This window comes from Scyliorhinus torazame, chromosome 2 (assembly GCF_047496885.1).
Source record: "Scyliorhinus torazame isolate Kashiwa2021f chromosome 2, sScyTor2.1, whole genome shotgun sequence".
Classification (NCBI taxonomy): Eukaryota; Metazoa; Chordata; class Chondrichthyes; order Carcharhiniformes; family Scyliorhinidae; genus Scyliorhinus; species Scyliorhinus torazame.
The window spans coordinates 66,921,421-66,944,319 of NC_092708.1; the positions used below are offsets into that span (position 1 = coordinate 66,921,421).

At 46.5% G+C, this 22,899-nt stretch overlaps 1 protein-coding gene across 1 annotated transcript in view; it reads left to right on the top strand.

Annotated features, from left to right (window-relative positions):
- LOC140388219 (histamine N-methyltransferase-like) overlaps window positions 1–22,899 on the top strand; it is a 71,009-nt gene that overhangs the window by 12,853 nt on the left and 35,257 nt on the right. The window contains exons 2-3 of the mRNA XM_072472024.1: window positions 10,784–10,839; window positions 15,639–15,746. Coding sequence (XP_072328125.1) covers window positions 10,784–10,839; window positions 15,639–15,746 — 164 coding nt within the window. The remainder of the gene's footprint in view (window positions 1–10,783; window positions 10,840–15,638; window positions 15,747–22,899) is intronic.

Here is a 22,899-nt window from a genome sequence, read left to right on the forward strand (position 1 = left end):
GAGCAGAGCATTAGTAATTGGGGACTCTAGAGTCAGGGGCACAGATAGGAGATTTTGTGGGAGGGTGAGAGACTCACGTTTGGTATGTTGCCTCCCAGGTGCAAGGGTACGTGATGTCTCGGATCGTGTTTTCCGGGTCCTTAGGGGGGAGGGGGAGCAGCCCCAAGTCGTGGTCCACATTGGCACCAACGACATAGGTAGGAAAGGGGACAAGGATGTCAGGCAGGCTTTCAGGGAGCTAGGATGGAAGCTCAGAACTAGAACAAACAGAGTTGTTATCTCTGGGTTGTTGCCCGTGCCACGTGATAGTGAGATGAGGAATAGGGAGAGAGAGCATTTAAACACGTGGCTACAGGGATGGTGCAGGCGGGAGGGATTCAGATTTTTGGATAACTGGGGCTCTTTCTGGGGAAGGTGGGACCTCTACAGACAGGATGGTCTACATCTGAACCTGAGGGGCACAAATATCCTGGGGGGGAGATTTGTTAGTGCTCTTTGGGGGGGGTTTAATCTAATGCAGCAGGGACATGGGAACCTGGATTGTAGTTTTAGGGAAAGGGAGAATGAGAGTATAGAGGTCAGGAGCACAGATTTGACGTCGCAGGAGGGGGCCAGTGTTCAGGTAGGTGGTTTGAAGTGTGTCTACTTCAATGCCAGGAGTATACGAAACAAGGTAGGGGAACTGGCAGCGTGGGTTGGTACCTGGGACTTCGATGTTGTGGCCATTTCGGAGACATGGATAGAGCAGGGACAGGAATGGATGTTGCAGGTTCCGGGGTTTAGGTGTTTTAGTAAGCTCAGAGAAGGAGGCAAAAGAGGGGGAGGTGTGGCGCTGCTAGTTAAGAGCAGTATTACGGTGGCGGAGAGGATGCTAGATGGGGACTCTTCTTCCGAGGTAGTATTGGCTGAAGTTAGAAACAGGAAAGGAGAGGTCACCCTGTTGGGAGTTTTTTATAGGCCTCCTAATAGTTCTAGGGATGTAGAGAAAAGGATGGCGAAGATGATTCTGGATATGAGCGAAAGTAACAGGGTAGTTATTATGGGAGACTTTAACTTTCCAAATATTGACTGGAAAAGATATAGTTCGAGTACAATAGATGGGTCGTTTTTTGCACAGTGTGTGCAGGAGGGTTTCCTGAAACAATATGTTGACAGGCCAACAAGAGGCGAGGCCACGTTGGATTTGGTTTTGGGTAATGAACCAGGCCAGGTGTTGGATTTGGAGGTAGGAGAGCACTTTGGGGACAGTGACCACAATTCGGTGACGTTTACGTTAATGATGGAAAGGGATAAGTATACACCGCAGGGCAAGAGTTATAGCTGGGGGAAGGGCAATTATGATGCCATTAGACGCGACTTGGGGGGGATAAGGTGGAGAAGTAGGCTGCAAGTGTTGGGCACACTGGATAAGTGGGGCTTGTTCAAGGATCAGCTACTGCGTGTTCTTGATAAGTATGTACCGGTCAGACAGGGAGGAAGGCGTCGAGCGAGGGAACCGTGGTTTATCAAGGAAGTGGAATCTCTTGTTAAGAGGAAGAAGGAGGCCTATGTGAAGATGAAGTGTGAAGTTTTGGTTGGGGCGATGGATAGTTACAAGGTAGCGAGGAAGGATCTAAAGAGAGAGCTAAGACGAGCAAGGAGGGGACATGAGAAGTATTTGGCAGGAAGGATCAAGGAAAACCCAAAAGCTTTCTATAGGTCTGTCAGGAATAAGCGAATGACTAGGGAAAGAGTAGGACCAGTCAAGGACAGGGATGGGAAATTGTGTGTGGAGTCTGAAGAGATAGGCGAGATACTAAATGAATATTTTCCGTCAGTATTCACTCAGGAAAAAGATAATGTTGTGGAGGAGAATGCTGAGCCCCAGGCTAATAGAATAGATGGCATTGAGGTACGTAGGGAAGAGGTGTTGGCAATTCTGGACAGGCTGAAAATAGATAAGTCCCCGGGACCTGATGGGATTAATCCTAGGATTCTATGGGAGGCCAGGGAAGAGATTGCTGGACCTTTGGCTTTGATTTTTATGTCATCATTGGCTACAGGAATAGTGCCAGAGAACTGGAGGACAGCAAATGTGGTCCCTTTGTTCAAAAAGGGGAGCAGAGACAACCCCGGCAACTATAGACCAGTGAGCCTCACGTCTGTAGTGGGTAAAGTCTTGGAGGGGATTATAAGAGACAAGATTTATAATCATCTAGATAGGAATAATATGATCAGGGATAGTCAGCATGGCTTTGTGAAGGGTAGGTCATGCCTCACAAACCTTATTGAGTTCTTTGAGAAGGTGACTGAACAGGTAGACGAGGGTAGAGCAGTTGATGTGGTGTATATGGATTTCAGCAAAGCGTTTGATAAGGTTCCCCACGGTAGGCTATTGCAAAAAATACGGAGGCTGGAGATTGAGGGTGATTTAGAGATGTGGATCAGAAATTGGCTAGCTGAAAGAAGACAGAGGGTGGTGGCTGATGGGAAATGTTCAGAATGGAGTACAGTCACAAGTGGAGTACCACAAGGATCTGTTCTGGGGCCGTTGCTGTTTGTCATTTTTATCAATGACCTAGAGGAAGGCGCAGAAGGGTGGGTGAGTAAATTTGCAGACGATACTAAAGTCGGTGGTGTTGTCGATAGTGTGGAAGGATGTAGCAGGTTACAGAGGGATATAGATAAGCTGCAGAGCTGGGCTGAGAGGTGGCAAATGGAGTTTAATGTAGAGAAGTGTGAGGTGATTCACTTTGGAAGGAATAACAGGAATGCGGAATATTTGGCTAATGGTAAAGTTCTTGAAAGTGTGGATGAGCAGAGGGATCTAGGTGTCCATGTACATAGATCCCTGAAAGTTGCCACCCAGGTTGATAGGGTTGTGAAGAAGGCCTATGGAGTGTTGGCCTTTATTGGTAGAGGGATTGAGTTCCGGAGTCGGGAGGTCATGTTGCAGCTGTACAGAACTCTGGTACGGCCGCATTTGGAGTATTGCGTACAGTTCTGGTCACCGCATTATAGGAAGGACGTGGAGGCTTTGGAGCGGGTGCAGAGGAGATTTACCAGGATGTTGCCTGGTATGGAGGGAAAATCTTATGAGGAAAGGCTGATGGACTTGAGGTTGTTTTCGTTGGAGAGAAGAAGGTTAAGAGGAGACTTAATAGAGGCATACAAAATGATCAGGGGGTTGGATAGGGTGGACAGTGAGAGCCTTCTCCCGCGGATGGATATGGCTGGCACGAGGGGACATAACTTTAAACTGAGGGGTAATAGATATAGGACAGAGGTCAGAGGTAGGTTCTTTACGCAAAGAGTAGTGAGGCCGTGGAATGCCCTACCTGCTACAGTAGTGAACTCGCCAACATTGAGGGCATTTAAAAGTTTATTGGATAAACATATGGATGATAATGGCATAGTGTAGGTTAGATGGCTTTTGTTTCGGTGCAACATCGTGGGCCGAAGGGCCTGTACTGCGCTGTATTGTTCTATGTTCTATTAGTATGGCCACACTTAGAATACTGTGTACAGTTCTGGTTACCCTATTATACAAAGCATATTATTAAACTAGAAAGAGTGCAGAAAAGAATTACTGGGATACTACCAAGACTTGATGGTTTATACTGTGTCTGCGTGGGTTTCCTCTGGGTGCTCCAGTTTCCTTCCACAAGTCCCCAAAGACATGCTGTTAGGTGAATTGGACATTCTGAATTCTCCCTCTGTGTACCCGAACAGGCACTGGAGTTTGGCGGCTGGAGATTTTCACAGTAACTTCATTCCAGTGTTAATGTAAGCCGACTTGTGACAATAATAAAGATTATTATTATTATTATAAGAAGAAAAGGCTGGATAGACTGGAACTTTTTTCCCTGCAGCGAAGGAAGCTTAGGGGTGAACTTATAGAGTTCTATAAAATAATGAGGGACATAGTTCAGGTAGATAGTCAACATCTTTTCCCAAAGGTAGGGGAGTCTAAAACTAGAGGGCATAGGTTTAAAGTGAGAGGGGAGAGATACAAAAAGGTCCAGAAGGGCAATTTTTTCACACAGAGGGTGGTGAGTGTCTGGAACGAGTTGCCAGAGGCAGTAGTAGAGGTGGGTACAATTTTCTCTTTTAAAAAGCATTTAGACAGTTATATGGGAAAGATGCGTATAGAGGGAATGGGCCTAATGTGTGCAATTGGGACTAGCTTAGTGATGAAAACTGGGTGGCAGAGACAAGTTGGGCCAAAGGGCCTGTTTTCATTCTGTAAACCTCGATGACTCTACAGGCGGGATTCTCTCAGCCCGGCGCCGGGCCGGAGAATGCCCGCAACCGGCGCAAATCACGCCACGCCACCCCGACGTCGGCACGCGATTCTCCGCAGAGCGGAGTATCGGTGCCATTGGCGCCAGCGTGGTTAGCGTGGCATCAGTCAGGAGCCGCTCTACGCGGCCGGCCGGCGTAAAAACCCCGAGTCCTGCCGGCGCCATCCACACCTGCTCTCAGCCAGCGGGAACTCGGCGTGGAAGGGTCGGGGGGCGCGGCCTATGGGGGGTTCCAACCCGGGGGGTGGGGGGGGGGGGGGGGTGTGGGGGGGGCCTCCGATGTGGCCTGGCCCGCGATCGGGGCCCACTGGCTGGCGGCCTCTTTTCTTCCGCGCCAACCCCTGTAGTCCTGCGCTATGTTGCGTCAGGGCCACCGCGTTGAAGGAAGCCACTGCGCATGCGCGCATTGGCGCGGGTGCCACTGCGCATGCGCGGACCCCGCGGTGTACGTTTCGTGCCAGGATCAGAAGCTGGAGCAGCGTGAACCGCTCCAGTGCTGTGCTGGCCCCCTGTAGGGGCCAGAATTGCTGATCCTGAGGCCATGTTGACGCCGTCAGGAAACGAGACAACGTTTCTGATGGCGTCAACACTTAGCCTCAGGATCACAAAATCCCGCCCTATGACTCTCTGTTCTGCAGTGCATCATTTATTTATTTTTTAAAAATTTAGAGTACCCAATTCATTTTTTCCAATTAATGGGCAATTTAATGTGGCCAATTAACCTACCCTACACATCTATGGGTTGTGGGGGTGAACCCACGCAAACACGGGGAGAATGTGCAAACTCCACACAGACAGTGACCCAGATTCGGGATCAAACGTGGGACCTAGGTGCCGTGAGACAGCAATGCTAACCACTGCACCACCGTGCTGCCCGTAGCGCATCATTCATACCGGCAATTCGACAGAACATGACAGAGTGCAGGCAATCACACTGCTAAATTTGTACAATAAATCCTTGCTTAACTCCGTTAAGAAACACACAGCGCATACCAATGTCAACCCTAATATTATTTTAGTGATCTTTTTGAGGGATAAATATTGGCGAAGACACTGAGTGACCTCCAGATGCTTTTAAGACAATTAGATTTTGCATGTCCTCTTGAGAAAGCAAAGAGACTCTTGGGGTGGGATTTTCTGGTCCTTCCTGCTGGCGAGATCTTCCGGCCCCGCTGAAGGTGACACCTTGGTGGCGGGACAGGCAAGTCCCACAAAACGCTGTGGACATCAGCGGGAACAGAAGATGGAGCCGGCTAACAATGGTGTGCTGCCCCTTCTGCAGGAGAACATGCTTCAGAGAACTGTGGGGGAATTCCTGCCCTTGGCTTCATGTTTTGTGCTTTATCGACCCTTTTAATCATCTTTTGATTTGATGTTTTTAGTTTCATTTTCTCTTTGTTTTTGTTTAGTGCAATGTCCCTTTAAGGATTGCCCCTTTTACATCATCCCTCAGTTTATTTGATTTTGTTGAATTGATTCAACTTAAAAAAGTTCCAAGTCAAGGAATGGGATTGAGCCTCAGGTCTCCAGGCTCTAACCTTGGTAGCATGGGATCAAGAGGCAAAGAGTTTGCTTCTCTTCCAGGATCCCAATGCCTGCTGGTCAGGATCCATTAGCTGCCCACCCACCAACCAAGGCAGACATCACTGTCCAATTGACTTCGGTGAGTCACGATGAGCAAGCACATTCCCCTCCTGAAAGAACCCCCAGTTGGTTCAGGCTTAATTGATGGGAAAGACTCAAGGCTAAATGCAAGTCCATGTAGGTGAGGACATCTGGGCGCAAGGTAGCACTGTGGTTCAATTCCAGGCCTGGGTCACTGCCTGTGCGGAGTCTGCATGTTCTCCCTGTGGTTGAGTGGGTTTCTTCCGGGTGCTCCGGTTTCCTCCCACAGCCCAAAGATGTGCGGGTTAGGTGGATTGGCCATTCTAAAAAAAATACTCTCAGTGTGCAAAAAGATTAGGTGGGGTTACTGGCTTACGGGGATAGGATGGAAGTGTGAGCTTGAGTAAGGTTCTATTTTCCAAGATGTGGCAATGCCGGCGTTGGACTGGGGTGAGCACAGTAAGAAATCTTCCAATACCAGGTTAAAGTCCAACAGGTTTGTTTCAAATCACTAGCTTTCGGAGCCCTGCTCCTTCACCTGAGGTACTCACTAGAGAGTACCTTAACCAACACAAGGGGTTCCACTCCCTCATATCTAGCTGGTGTGCGAACGCTAGATGTGTGTCATGCACAGGGGTGCCAGTTTTCCAGGGGGCATGCATGACAGCATCATCTTAGGCCAGTAGCAGATCCCTGGGATTTTCAAAGGACATCTCAGGTGACAGGTATGACTCCTTGGAGACAATGGATATCCACTCAGGCTATGGCTGATGACACCAGTGTAGAGGTCACAGACCACTGCGGAGACCAATTAAAATGAGCTTACAGTGCGACTCGATCTGTTAATGAGCGGTGCATTGGCCTGTTTATGATGTGATTCTGCTGCCTTGACAGGTCTGGTGGGCATCTCAATACAGCCCCCAGAGGGCCTCCTACATTATTGTGGTCGGCTGTGCCCGATGCAATTTGGCTCTGCTGTGGGGCAAGGAGCTTCCTGAGGACCATCTTGAGGAGCGGAATATGTCCTCAGGTGAGGAGGATGCCGAAGAAGAGCCTCAGAGTGGAGCCCAGAGGGTGAGGGTGTGAACAGGCAGAAGAGCTATAAATGCCCTCATGACCTCCCAATTCATGGTTGAAGACTGGCATGCTGGCTTGTATTGTGAATGCCCCCCCACCCACCCAGGTTGTCGTGATCCCTTTGCAAACAGGAGTGAAGGTAGCCGAGATCTCAATCAACAGGGTGCTGGGTGTCCTTGAGTGACTGCTGCATGGTCGATGCAGTAGGATAACGATGACTCGCAGTGTCGAATGGGCTGCGATTCTCCTCAGCTACTGTTTATGTCTGACTCCTGTGTGTCTGCTGCCAGCATGCTGACTCCCCGGCGCATGTCTGAGTGAGGTTCTGCGCTACATTCCTCTGACCCATTGCGCTCGAGAGAGAGAGCTGAGGGATGAGGGTCCAGGGTTCACGGAATCATACCTGAGTCCTGAAACATTCCCAATGAGAGGGCGTAACTGTCTGATGGGCATGGAGCCCCAGTGAGGTCACCTGCATCCTGATGGGGAGGCCATGCCACTGGGAGGTTGGTTTAAGAACCTGAGGTTTTGAAGTAATGAATAACAATAATATTTAATGTAGTGACGTATCAAAATGTGACAAGTAACAATGTGCCCACACTGTGCCCACACAATACTTTCTGTACCCTCCCACCATGTTCAGGTGTCCCCATGCACATCAGAGGTGGGGGCAGCCAATTTCCTTCCACACCTTGTTGCCTGAGATATCCTTAGCAGACATCCTCTGGAGTGGCGAATTCCAGTGCCCCGTCTACATTCGGGTAGCACCGGTGTTGTTGAGTAACCCTGTTCAGCCCGCTGTGCTCGGGTTGCGCTGGTCTCAGTAAAGGGGGATTCAATTTGGCTGGTCAATCCCAGACTCTTCTGGGGCGAAGTCCCCAGGCTATGCTCCACTTGAATGAACGTGCAGAGGCTCCTTATTTTCCTCTCACAGGCCCAGCTCGCTCTCCGCACAGGCCCACCACTGCTCCCCTCTTGTGAGCTCCAGGGCTTTCTCTCCTCAAATGGAGTCAGGATCTTCAACTCCAGTATCCCACCACTCGTTTTTGCTCACTCATGGCTGTTGTGAACAGGTTTATCCTGCAGGAACAGAAATGGAAATTATGTTAGCTGGCTGTCTGGTAGGTCAGATGTCAATGAAAGCTGGCATTTGCGAGCATGACACATGAGCAGAGAAGCATTGTGAGGAGTTGTGGGAAGCTGGGGCCCTGCTAGCTGGAAGCCTGTGAAGTCAAGGTGACATTCCTTGAGATGACAGCAAGGTGGAGTGCAGAGAGGATACAGGACGCACTTACACTGGCAGAACAGAATAGGTTGCACATCTTCTTGCGGCATTGCACCCTTGACCTCTTGTGGTGCTGCTGCCACCGTCTCTCAGGTGGGGTTCATCATCTTTCTGGAGGGTATCTTGTCAACCTCTTGCCCTTATCTCCTCCATGGCATCCAATATTGTGGCTCGTGCCCCTCCATGAATCGTAGAGCTGGCTTCCTGGCTGCCATCCTCCTGGCTTGAATGAGAGTAAGTGCTGTACAGCTGTTTAAATGCAGCGCCACCTTGACTGGAGGGTTCATATGAACACAGAGTAGGAGAATCAGATGCTGGGCATTTTCCACTTGGGGGGAAAAAAAATGTCAAAGTGGCTCAAATTGCCACCTGGATCGCACCATCGGAGCTGGCAGGACTCGCGCTGGTTTTGGCTCCGAGAGTGATGCTTACCTAAGATTTAGGAAAATCCGCCCTCGGAGTAGGGGTAGGTCATTTGGCCTGTTAGCTTCCTCCACCACTCAATAAGATCATGGCTAACCCAATTGTGGCCTCAACTGCACTTTGCTGTCTTCCCCCGTAAACCTTGAATACCTTAAAAGTCGCTTGCTTTATTGTTTAGAATTGACACAACATAGTAATCTCTGTGGCATGAGTTTTCCTTTTGCCAATATTAGTTTAAATCTGGTGCCAAGTCAAGGGGATTGTGAGGTTCTGAGTAGTAATGGTGCCATCAAGTCCAGTGAGCAGCTCATTACATTGCCTTATTCTGGCAGAGAGAAATCCAGAAAGTAAAAAGCACTAAACCCTCTAACTTTACAATTTTACACATAACAAAATAAATGATTGGGCGCATACACATGGGATTAAGGTGGAAGCTAAAATATCATTACCTTATAAAATTTTTTAACATATGTGCAATTTCTTATCACAATGGAAAGATTTGACATTCAACAAATTTGAAATTGAATTTTCAGGGTTTGTGTTGCTGCTTAGCAGTTAATTACAAACATGGCACATCGTTAAAAATCCAGCCACACCTCATCAAATGAGGTGTAATTTATTCATGGGATTTTATGACAGGCCCAGTGGTTAGCACTACTGCCTCACATCATGATGGTCCTGGTTTCAATTCCGTCCTCAGGTGACTGTCTGTGTGGAGTTTGTACATCCTCCCCGTGTCTGCGTGCATTTCCTCCGGGTACTCCGGTTTTCTCCCACAGTCCAAAGATGTGCAGGTTAGGTGGATTGGCCATGGTAAATTGTCCCAATTGTCCAATGATATGAAGGTTCGATGGGGTTACGGGAATAGGGAAGAGGGGTTTGGGTAAAAGCAAATTACTGCAGATGCTGGAATCTGAAACCAGAGAGAAAATGCTGGAAAATCTCAGCAGGTCTTGCAGCATCCATAGGGAGAGAAAAGAGCTAACGTTTCGAGTCCAGATGACCCTTTGTCAAAGATTTCCGTGCTTCACTGTATATGTGGACTTCAGAAGCCGCTGTCAGTTTTGTTAGATTTCCACTGCTGGTAGCATGATATGCTCCAAGATTGCCAAAGTCGTCGTGTTTACAAAGACCATAACGCTATACGTTTAAACCAGAGCTAGTTTATATTACACTACTTGAAATGGTTTGCACATTCTACTGAGTAACAGCTAACAAAATAATAGTATTGAATCTATGTTACAGTAATTAATCATCTCTCACTAATACAACCTACACTCTAACTCAACTTCACACTATCCTCCTTTATCAACTTCCCCAACAGCTTCTCAAACAATGCTTAGAGTTGCAGCCTTTCATAAGACTACTCAGTGATGCCATCTAGCATTGATATACATGAACATCATCTTGTTAGCCCTTTACTCTCTCCAGATTATACATATCATTACAAGTTTCAGGGGAGTAATGACAGGGAATGCTGAGTTTCACCATCACTGCAACTATAAATTTCAGGTCATTTGCTTCTTTGTGCCTAATTGAAATAGTTCAAATAATTTGATAACTTTTGCTTTGCAGGTTTACAGATTAACTCTAAGTTTTTTGCATATTAAAATTAAGATCTATGTAGCCATTGTTCAGTGAAATCGTTTGTTACAAATGTCATTTCAGATTTGTTCATGTCTTTTAAAAATAACTGTAATGATATGTATATAGGTACACCAGTGAAGGGTTAATCATTACATCTCGGTGTAATTCCAACACTAGAGGGCACCACAAGTTCCCAGTATAAATATCAGACCTCAGGGAATGCTGGGTGATTAGCAGAGGAGAAGTATTGATCACAGCACGAGGAATAGTTTAGATTTGAGTTAGATTCATCGTTAGTTAATACTAGATTCTAGATTACTGTTTAAACCTTACTTTTTTAATAGTTATAGCTCAGTAGTGTGTGCAAACTTTATTTAATTAATTGCTATTCAATAAATTTGTTTTGCTTCAATCTAAAGACTGGTGGTTTCTTTATCATCAACTCATCAGACCATTCTGGATCAAAAGGCAAAGAATAATGACATATTTGTAATATAACAATAATATTTTATTTTCTTCACAGCATCGGGAAAAAGGGAGTTTCCAGTCTAAATGTCCTGGGAGTAGGAAGTGGTTCAGGTAGGTCCTGCAATGTCCATTGTTCTGTATCTAATGGTGTATCTGTTGTATTCATGAGGTCTGTATTTTACCACCCCTGATACAGAGTATTTAATTAAAAATCAATTTTCAATGACAAATGAAAAGGATCAAGTAATGAATGTCAATGGGTTCCCTATTGTCCATTTAGTAGCAACCACAAGGATAATGCACACAGGGCTGCTTGAAGCGACAGAAACCCTGAGAGCAGACAGTTGACTTCCTAATGGACATGCAATTGCATCGAGGCTCCCAGAAATGGCCATGTTGATGTTGCCCACCCTCTACATCTGGCCGGTGGGAGGGGGAGGCACTCTGACCATGAAATTCTGCCCTGGATACCTAGTATTACTACTAATAATAATTTTTATTATTGCCACAAGTAGACTTACATTAACACTGCAATGAAGTTACTGTGAAAATCCACCAGTCACCACACTAGGAGAATTCAGAATGTCCAATTCACTTAACAAGCACATCTTTCAGGACTTGTGGGAGCGTGGGCTGTAGTGCAGGCAAGATCCACTGTGTAGCCCGTTGGAACTGGATGGGAATGAGTTCATGCATAGGAATCTCCTGTGGCCATTTCCCTGCACAACAGATATACCGCTTTTGATACTGTTCATAGGTCATAGAATTTACAGTGCAGAAGGAGGCCATTTGGCCCATCGGGTCTGTACCAGCTCTTGGAAAGAGCACCCCACTTAAGCCCTCACCTCCATCCTATCGCCGTAAACCAGAACCCCACCTAACCTAAGGGCAATGTAACATGACAAATCCACCTAACCTGCACATCTTTGGACTGTGGGAGGAAACCGGAGAACCCGGAGGAAACCCACACACACACGGGGAGAACGGGCAGACTCCGCACAGACAGTGACCCAAGCCGGCAATCGAACCCGGGACCCTGGAGCTGTGGAGCAACTGTGCTAACCACTCTGCTCCCATGCTGTTGAGGGGAATGACCTCACAGAGGATACAGAAACAGCTGTTGGTTCTACTGCAGAGGGTAGGAGTAAAAAGTGTCTGGCAGGCATTCAAGGAACGAATAGGTGAACTTCAAAAGTTGTTATTCCTATTTGGTGCAAGAGTAGAAAGGGAATTATGGCTATACCATGGCTTAGAAGGGAAATTCGAGATAGTATTAGATTCAAAGAAGAGGCATACAAATTAGCAAAAAAATGCAATCGACCTGAGGATTGGGAACAGATAAATTCAGCAAAGGCAGACCATGGGATTGATTAAGAAGGGGAAAATACAGTTTGGAAGTAAACGAGTGGGGAACATAAAAACTGACTGTAAAAGTTTCTCCAGGTATGCAAAGAGAAAAAGATTAATAAAAACTAATGCAGGCCCCTTACAGTCAGAAACAGGGAATTCATAACAGGGAATAAAGAAATGGCTGAGGAACTAAATTCGTACTTTGATTCTGTCTTCACAAAGAAAGACATGAATAATGTACCGGAAGTTCTGAGAAGCACAAGTTTCAGTGAGGAGCTGAAGGAAATAAGTGTCAGTAAAGAAATTATTTTGGGGAAATTAATCGGATTGAAGCTGGCAAATCTCCAGGGCTTGATAATCTTCATTCCAGAGTACTTAAGGAAGTGGCCCGAGAAATAGTAGATGCATTCGTGGTCATTTTACAAACTTCTTTGGTCTCTGGAATGGTTCCGACAGATTGGAGGGCAGCGAATGTAACCCTGTTATTTATAAAGAGAGCTTGAGAAAAACAGGGAACTATAGACCCGTGAGCCTCACGTTGGTGGTAGTGAAGTTGCTGGAGTCCATTATCAAGGATTTCAGAACACAGTATTTGGAAAGCAGTGGTGTAATCAGACAAAATCAGTATGAATTTACGAAAGGAAAATCATGTTTGACAAATCAATAGAATTCTTTGAAGATGTAACTAGTAGAGTTGACCAGGGAAAACCAGTGGTTGTGGTTTATTTAGACTTTCAGAAGTCTTCTGACAAGGTTTCACACAGCAGATTAATATCTAATGTTAAAGCGCATGGGAATACAGGTCGTGTCTTGAGATAGATAAAAAGCTGGTTAGCAGACAGGATACAAAAAGTTGGGAGGAATGTTTTTTTTTCTGATTGGCAGGCAGTAACTAGTGTGGTGCCACAGGCATCTGTGCTAGGTGACGGCATGGTAGCACAGTGGTTAGCACTGTTTTGATGCCAAAATCACGGCAGGTGCCAATTTGACGCCAAATCGAAATGCTCCAGCACCTCGACAGCGGTGTCAATGCGTACCAGAATGCACATACAGTAGACACGTTGGCATGTTATTAGCGGGCCCCGCCCTGTGTTCTCCGGGGCCTCTGCGATTCTCCGCCTCCTATGGGCCGAGTTCCAAATGGCGCGGTTCACTTGTGCTTTTAAAAATCGTATAACCGGCGTGGCGGCTGCTGAGGGAGAGAGAGGGGGAAAGGGAGGTGTCCAACATAGTTTGCTGACAGTTGTGCCACTAGCCTGGAGGCTTCTGCCATGGCCATGGGGAGTAGTGGGGGGTGGCCAGAAGGTGGGCTGTGAGGTTGGGGTGGACAGGCATGGGACACAATTGCCGCAGCTGGAAAGGCAGCCATGCAGCTGCCCACTTTGAACCTAGTGCCATGGGTCGTATAGGTGTTCCCCCAGGGCACGCCCCTGGGTGCCATTTGGCCCCAGCTGACCCATCAGCTGTATGGGTGCGCTCCAGCACAACCAGCACCATCATTTTTGCCATCATATGTGGAGAGTGTAATGGGTATTTGTACTGCTGCTTGTCAGCCTCCTGAGTGTCGATCACGGACCCAGCAAATCCCGCACCATTTTTCATTAGAATCGATTGTGTTCTGCGCAGCACTGGTGCTAGCCCCTGAACGGTAGCGGAATTGGTCTAGGTGCTGCGCTGGTTGTTCTGTCGCAAAAGTCCACGGATTCTGCGTTGGCATCAATGCTTATGGCAGGATTCTCTGATTGCCGACGTCAAAATCGTATTTGGCAATTGCCCGGAGAATCTGTTTTGATGTCGAAATTGGGGGCGGCGCCAGTTTTCGGATGCTCCTGCCCCTCCAAAATGGCATCATCACTGAGTATGCCTCACACCTTTGGGACGGCCTCAGAACGTCAACCGAAGGCTCTCCCCCGTGCTCTGCCCCCGGTGGGCCGACTTCCCAACGCCATGGATCTCTTGTGGTCTGAGGTTTCGTCAACCACGCGTGGCGGCTGCGGATTGTATCCCGTGCCGTCATAGTCAGGTGGGGAGCCACTCCGCACACCAGCAGGGGCTTTGGCGAGACCTGGGGGGACTGGTGGGGGGTTGCCCTGGGATGGCGAGGGCTATTACAGGGAGGTCCTATCTGCCACGGCTCTGGTAATTCTGCATCCGTATTGGGAGGGAAAGCCAGGGGTTTTATGTGGAGTGGCTGCTAGATCCCACTTGGGAGGGGGTGGGGGGGGGGGGGGGGGGTGTTGGTATGTCATAATACTAGACATATGCTCCAGACATAGCCTCAGAATTGGAGAATCCAGCACTATCTCAGAAACGGAGAATCCAACCCATGATCGTGAAGTATCTTATAGTAAGGCCAGTATTACCTAGTTGTTCTCCTCCTTTCACTATTCTTATCTGCTTTGGTACAAGTGGAGGTGGTCGATAGCTTTAAGTTCCTGGGGGTCACCATCTCCAACAGTCTGTCCTGGTCCACTCACGTTGATGCAACAGTCAAGAAAGCCCAACAACATCTCTACTTCCTACGGAAGCTAAAGAAATTTGGCATGACTGCATCGACTCTCACAAGCTTCTACAGATATGGGATAGAGAGCATCCTATCCGGCTACATCACAGCTTGGTATGGCAACTGCTCGGCCCAAGATTGGAAGAAGCTTCAGACTGTGGTGAGCTTAGCCCAACGCATCACACAAACTTGCCACCCCCACATTGATTCTGTATACATGTCTCGCTGCCTCAGGAAGGCAGGCACATTATCAGAGACCTCTCCCACCCAAACATTGCCTTCTTCCAGACCCTTCCATCAGGCAGAAGGTACAGAAGTCTGAAGACTCACACATCCAGACATAGGAACAGCTTCTTCCCCACAGCTACATGACTCCTCAACCACTCCCCCTCGGACTGATCAGTTCCCTGTAAGAACACTATTCACGATGCCCTATGCTGCTCTTGCTCATGTATTTGCTTTGTTTGGCTCCTTGTTCCGCACTGTAACCAATCACTGTTTTGTCGATGTACCATTTGTCAATGTTCTCTGTTGATTATTATTGTGTCTCCTATGTACGTCCTGTGGACGTTCCTCGGCCGCAGAAAAATACTTTTCACTGTACTTCGGTACATGTGACAATAAATCAAGTCAAATCAAATCAAATCCCCATTTTTCGTTCCAGTAGCAAATCTTTCCTTCTTGGGATTTTTACACGTAAAGTTAGAAAGGATCCCTCTGCACATGGTATGGAATCCATTCCCTTGTCGCTTCAACTATCTCCACTGTTCAATTAATATCAGAGTAGTTTTAATCTCCTGTGATTATTATTCACCTCATATGTATGATCTTAAATGAAAACCAGAAATAGTCTTTGAGTGAATAAAAATACATTTAGCTTGTTGTGCTCTTGCAAAAGTACATTGCTGTCAGATGAGTGCAAATTGATTAGAATTGATCTGAACTTTTGAAATTTAAAACAAGTGAATCCTATCAGATTCAATGCAGCTGATCTACTTCCATTGAAAATGTGCTGTAATGAATTCATGGACAGAAATATTGTGTTTTTTCCATTCAGGTGAAATAGACTTTGAAATTCTTGGCAAAATTCAATCCAAACATCCTGGCCTTTCTATTCACAATGAAGTGGTGGAGCCAAATCCAAACCAAATCACCAAATATAAAGGTATTGATTAAGCTTCAATATTTCTATTCACTACGTGTTTTCAGGTGAAAACAATATGACATTATCATAAATGTAAGGAACTGGAAGGGTTAATGTAATGTCTAAATCAACCACGAGAGAGAGCGAGATGTACAGATATATGAGGCATTGATGCTAAGCCTTGGCGATGAGAAGTTGAGGAGAAAGTTAGAGTACAGACTGAAGGAAAGATAGTGTGAGTGAGAGCAGATCATTGTGAATGTAACAGTGTAGAGAGAATAATAAGTATAATAATTGCTTATTGCCAAAAGTAGGCTTCAATGAAGTTACTGTAAAAAGCCCCTCACTGTCACATTCCAGCACCTGTTCAGGGAGGCCAGTACGGGACCTGAACCCATGCTGCTAGCCTTGTTCTGCATTACAAGCCAGTTGTTTAGCCCACTGTACAAACCAGCCCCTAAGTAGATGAGTGTAGATTATATGTTTATTATCAACTGTGTATTATATAGGAGTAAGTGCCAAATCCAATTAAGTAGTGTCAATAAATATTTAGCTTTGTTCAATTTAAAAGCTATTTGTGGTCTTTGTGAACACTGCGCCAACCATCCTGAAATTATCAACACAATGAACACCACAAACAACAGTTTTGTTTGAGCTATTACCCCATCTTTTATCTGTTTCCTGTTATGACCATGGGGTGGAATTCTCTGTTTCGGAGTCTAAGTGGGATGGTGGGCAGCTCCAGCGATGCCTTTTCCGCTGACCAGAATGATGTGATCCGGGGCCACATTCTGTGCCTGGAACCTCATTAATTATACACAGGAATGTTCCCCTCGGAATCTCACGGTGGGATGATAGCTGATTAGTCCACCCACCTTAGCTGATGGGTTTAAACGTCCTGATGCCATATTTAAACGCCAGTCCAGCACACTCGTAATATTCTCTCCAGCTCACCTGTCTTCACCAGACCATACAGGATGTCCAGGGAGGAAAGGCTAGCAACATAGAAGAAGTCTGTTCCTTGATTCAACCACCTTTGTTGCAATCGCACTACTTGTGAGGTGCCCATATCCCATCTGAATTTATACCCACTGCCTTGGAGCCTTCATCCATCTCCTTCCTGTAAATAATGTGGTATTCTTTTGACCCCCTTGTTTTTGAGCTATTTAGGCAGGCCTGTAGGGGTTCATCTTCCCCCCTTGGTCTTCCCTCTGTCTCCAACAGTTTGTGTCTTTTATCAACCTCCTTACCCCTCAGCGTGCCATTGTGAGCCTTTTCCTTACCCACCGCAAGTTTCTTGCACAGCTCTCTTTCCACATTGCCCCCCTTGTGTTCTTCTGGTCACCAATGTCCAATCCTCCACCCACCCCCTTCACCTCGTACACCAGCCCCTGGTCAAACCTTGGACGTTTGTTATTGTAGTGGCGGCATGAGTCACACAGCACAGTGCTGTCCAGATAGATACTGGCCTGCGGTGCCGGGAGGGGGGGCGGGATGAAAGATACCCGTGTACTCCGCAACCCCAGGCGCAGTACTGAATTGAGACAGCGCCACAGCATTGTCTATGGGGCAAACAGCACAGTGCTGTCCATGTATACCAACTCCACATGGAGATGAAGGGCAGGAACCAGTCTGCCCAGGCAGAGTGGTGAATGGCAGAGCAGGAGCAGTGCAGCACTATGGCAGAAGGGTTTTGTTGCACTCACCTCAAAGTCTCTTGCAAATTGAGGACTGCCTTGTGCATGCCTCTCTTCAGCAATCGGGTTTGACGCTGATGTAATTTCCCGCTGGCATGACGTAAGATCAGAAGTCCTGACAGTACACTGGTGGGCAGCTGTATAATAGGGTATTCATGAGATGCAAATAATGTTTGCGCCACTTGCCAGTGGGAGGATTAATCTGTCATTACCGTGCCATTGGGAGAATTTCATGTAATTTTCCACCTTTTTGGCCCTTGCCACATTATTTGCACCCACCTGCCACCAAACCCACCAAGCAGTTGGCAGAATACCGCCCCATGCGTTGCTGAAATATAAGTAATCTTTTGACTGATCATTGAACCAGTAGTTTGTTGTACCCAATGTGAAATGACTGCTGACAACTTTTGGCAAAAATAAGTAATCGTTTATAAATTATAATCTTCTACAATTATGTTCATGATCATTAGGTTAATATTGTCTTAGATGGAGTTTTCCACTGCACTTACTGGGCTGAAACCATGTCTAATCAATTGAAATTAAATGAAAATGAAAATCGCTTATTGTCACGAGTAGGCTTCAATGAAGTTACTGTGAAAAGCCCCTAGTTGCCACATTCCGGCACCAGTTCGGGGAGGCTGGTACGGGAATTGAACCGTGCTGCTGGCCTGCTTTGGTCTGCTTTCAAAGCCAGCGACTTAGCCCAGTGAGCTAAACTAGTGAGCTAAACAATTGTAACAAGACGTCAAAAAAACACATGGTGAGAGCACAATGTTATTTGTGAGGAGCGTTAAAACTGTGAACAGAAAATTAAGGATCAAAATCAGTTCCCTGTTTCTGAGTTGGTGAGAAGTGCCGGCAGCAGTGTCTTCCTGCAGGAAAGAAGGAATTTTGTAACTGAAAGTCAGGAACAGCCAGCTTGGACGCTCACGTAGTCCTCCCCACGCATCCACTTCGCAACCTTTTTTCACATAACAACTTTTAATAATTGGAGCAGAATTAGGCCACTCTGCTCCACCATTTAATCATGGCTGATATTTTTCTCCTCATCTCTGTTTTAAAGGAATGTCCTTGTGTCTGAGATGTTCTGGAAAGTACTGTCTGATCGGATATTTGATGCAAATTGAATAGAAACTTCCAAAATGGATTTGGATATACACTTGAAGATGGAAAGAAATTGTAGGATTAGGGAAAAAGAGCAGGATGTGTGAATGTGGGTTTGCATTGTCCATGTAACTTATTGTTTGTGGTATCAACACAATGAGTTAAAGCAGCATTCAGTTCGACTGAACTGGGCGTTTTTGTGAAGTCGGCCGAAGGTAAGGTTAAGAGTCTAAAAGAATTGGCAGGTCATTTTTAGAAAAATGTTTCCAATTATGGGACAATTTAGTGTGGTCAATCCACCTCCTCTGCACTGTATGGGGGTGAGAACCATACAGACATGGGAGATGGACAAGTCATTTAAAGGCCTGGCTTAAATCTCTAGCACACATTGTATAGTCACGTTTTATATTAACGAGGGTTAAAGAGCTCAAGTAAATAATATAACCATGGTATCGAAATACTTTGCAGAATTCATAATCTTCTTGACTCCATGTTATCTAAAGTCTACTTTGTATGTTTTAATTAATATAGTATTATTTTGTGCTTGTATACATGGAATGTAGCAATTGAAATAGAGAATTGATATCAGTGCTCTGCTTTAATCACCGTTTGCCATGCTGAAATTGTAAAGTGTGCCACCTAAGCTCTTAATGTTCCCGTACACTGAAGGAGAATTCAGAATGTCCAATTCACCGAACAAGCACGTCTTTTGGAACTGTGGCAGGAAATCGGAGCAGCAGGAGGAAACCCACGCAGACACGGGGAGAACATGCAGGCTTCAACAGACAGTGACCCAAGCCGTAAATCGAACCCGGGTCCCTGCCACTGTGAAACAACAGTGCCAACCACTGGACTACCGTGCTGTCCTGATTCTATACATCTGATTCTATAGTCATGACAACTAATGTATGTGTTCTCCGATACTTAAAGTAAGAAAGCAAATCAGAAAATTAAAGCAGTCCAACTCAGGGTAATAAAGCTAATTGTGACTCTTTTAAATAGCTGGCATCGTCATACTGGTAGATACTGACAGTGTGTACCTAAGATAATGATAGAGATTTTAACTACCAGCTGTAGTGTATTGAAAATTGCATTGTGCATTTTGTTCACTTGGAGATGCCATAGACACATGAAACAGCAAAGGAAGTCTGATGGGGACAAATAATAGAGGATCCATGTCAGCTCCTACAGTTCTAATTCTAATTCTAAATATCTCCAGCTGAATATAGAAGCGTTTCTCTCCAAGATCTTCATAACATGCACCTGGGGCAGGATTCTGCCAGCCTCTGCTCCAAAATCGCGATCGGCACGGGGTCGGAGAATGGGCGTCAAACCCGAGATTGGGTCCGACGCCACTCCCCGGGAAATCCGCGCCAATCAGGCGTGTGCGGTCGGCGTGGCGCCAGTCGGGGGACATTGAAAGAGGCCCCCACGGCGATTCACCATATGCAGCTGGCCGAGTTCCCACTGGCGTGCTTCTCTAATAGTTCCACCCAGCGGCCACTCAGCGTGGCGGCTGTGGACTCAGTGCAAGGCCACCCTGTTGGGGGGCGGGGGGGATAATTCATGGGGTGGCACCTCCAGGATGGCCAGGCTACCGATCGGGGGCCACCAATCTGTGGGCAAGCGCGATCTGGGGGGGGCCTATCTTCTTGTTGCCGGTCCACGGTGTGGGTCCGCCATGTCTCGCAGGGAGGCCGATGTAGGCTGCCGCCGTGCGCATGCGCAGACCCCCGACCGGAAGTGCAGGGCCCCGTATTGGCAGCTGGAGCTGTGAGGAGCACTCTGGGGCCCTGCTAGCCCCTGCTCATTGGGGAATCACCCTGACTTTTTCCAGGTAAGTCCAGAGTGATTCGCGCGCGTTTTCTCGCGGGCGTGGGGACGTAGCCCCATTATTGGAGAATCCCGCCCCTGTTTCTTACCTGAGAAATGGTCAACTCCAAGAGAATAAGACAAGGCTGAATGGCCTCTACATTAATGCCTGGAATATTACAGGTAAGACGGGTGAGTTAAGGGCGAGAGTTGACACGTGGAATTATTTATTTATTTATTTATTTTTACAAATTTAGTGTACCCAATTCATTTTTGAAAATGAAAATGAAATGAAAATCACTTATTGTCACAAGTAGGCTTCAAATGAAGTTACTGTGAAAAGCCCCTGGTCTCCATATTCCGGCACCTGTTCGGGGAGGCTGGTACGGGAATTGAACCATCCTGCTGGCCTGCCTTGGTCTGCTTTCAAAGCCAGCTATTTAGTCCTGAGCTAAACCAGCTCCTTTTTTTCCAATTAAGGGGCAATTTAAGTGCGGCCAATCCATCTAGCCTGCATATTTTTGGGTTGCGGGGGCGAAACCCACACAAACACGGTGAGAATGTGCAAACTTCACATGGTCAGTGACCCAGAGTCGGGATCAAACCTGGGATCTCGGCGCCTTGAGGCTGCAGGGCTAACCCACTGCACTACCGTGCTGCCCGAACACGTGGAATTATGATATAGTAGCCATCACGGAGACCTGATTGAGGGAGTGGCAGGATTGGCGACTTAACATTCCAGGATGCAGAATCTTCAGGAGGGACAGGGAAAGGGGCACTATTAGATAAGTACTCAATTACTGCAGTCAGCAGAGATGATATCTTGGGGGTGGCATTAAATGAAGCTTTCTGGGTAGAGCTTCGGAATAAAATAGGGACAGCCACATTGCTAAGAGTTTATTATAGACCCCCAGATAGTCAGAAAGAAATTGAGGAGCAAATATTTGCGCAATTTGCAGAAGTGTGTAAAAATAATAATAGGGTAATTATCATGGGAGATTTCAACTTTTCCAACATTAACTGGGATAGTCATAGTGTTAAGGGCTTAGAGGGAGCAGAGTTCATAAAATGTACACCCCAAGGGTCCAACAAGTGATGGTGCAATGCTGGACCTAATTCGGAGGAAAGAAGCCGGATGGTTGGTTGATGTGATGGTGGGAGAGCATTTTAGTGATAGCGACCACAACATGGCAATTTAAATTTGTTATGGACAAAGAAAGAGACACATTGCAGAAAAAGGTCTTGGATTGGGGGAGAGCAGACTTTAGTAAAATAAGGCAGCATGTGGCCAAGGTAGATTGGAACAAGTTACTGGTGGGGAGATCAACAAAAGAGCAGCGGGGGATCTTCAAAGAGGAAATGGGGAGGGTACAGGCTTCCCTCTGAGGTAATAGGAAGGTGTAACAAGCCCAGAGAACCATAGATGACGGGAGATATTCAGGATACAATGAGAAGGACGAGAAAGGCACTTAATAAGTACAAAGGGAACAAATCAACAGAGGCATTAGTGGAGTACAGAAAGTGCTGGATGGAGCAGAAGAAAGCAATTAGGAGAGCAAAGAGGAAATCTCTATCTGTAAAAGTAGGGAAAATCACAAGATATTCTACAAGTATATAAATGGGAAGAGGATAACTAGGGAAAAAGTAGGGTCCATTAGGGACCAAGGGGGGAATCTGTAGGTGGAGCCAGAGGACATTGGTAGGGTGTTAAATGAACATTCTTCACCCAAGAAAATGCGGAGGCAGATATGAAACTCGGGGAGGTTATGTGAGGGTATTAAGCAAGTTGTCATGGGAAGGGACAAGGTATTGGACATGTTGGCAGGCTTAAAAGTGGAGAAATCTCCATGTCCGGACGAATTATGTCCCTGGTTCCTGAGGGAGGAGATTGCAGGGGCCCTGATCCAAACTTTTAATTCTTCTCTGGCCACGTGAGAGGTGACAGTGGACTGGAGAATGGCGAATGTTGTCCCACTATTTAAGAAAGGCTGTAGGAATATGGGGGGAACTAAGGCCAGTGAGTCTCACATTACTGGTGGGGAAACTAATGAATAAAATTCTGAAGGAGAGAATCTCTCTCCACTCGGAGAGGCAAGGTTTGATCAGGAATAGTCAGCATGGCTTTGTCAGAGGGAGGTCATGCCTAACAAATTTGATTGAATTTTTTGAGTACGTGACTAAGTGTGCAGATGAGGGTAGTGCAGTTGATGTAGTTTACAGGGATTTCAGCAAAACATTTGACAAGGTCCCACATGGGAGACATATAAAGATGTCAAATGCACATGGGATACAGGGGAACTGGATAAGGTGGATTCAAAGCTGGATGAGCTGTAGGAAACAGAGGGTGATGACAGACAGCTACTTTAGTGACTGGAAAGCCAGTGTCCAGTGGCGTACCACATGGATCTGTGCTGGATCCCCTATTATTCGTTATTTATATAAATGACCAAAATGACTATGTGGGGGGTACGATCAGTAGGTTTACTAATGACACAAAGATAGGCTGGGTGGTTAACAATGAGGCTGAGAGTCTTGGGTTGTAGGAAAATATAGACAGGATG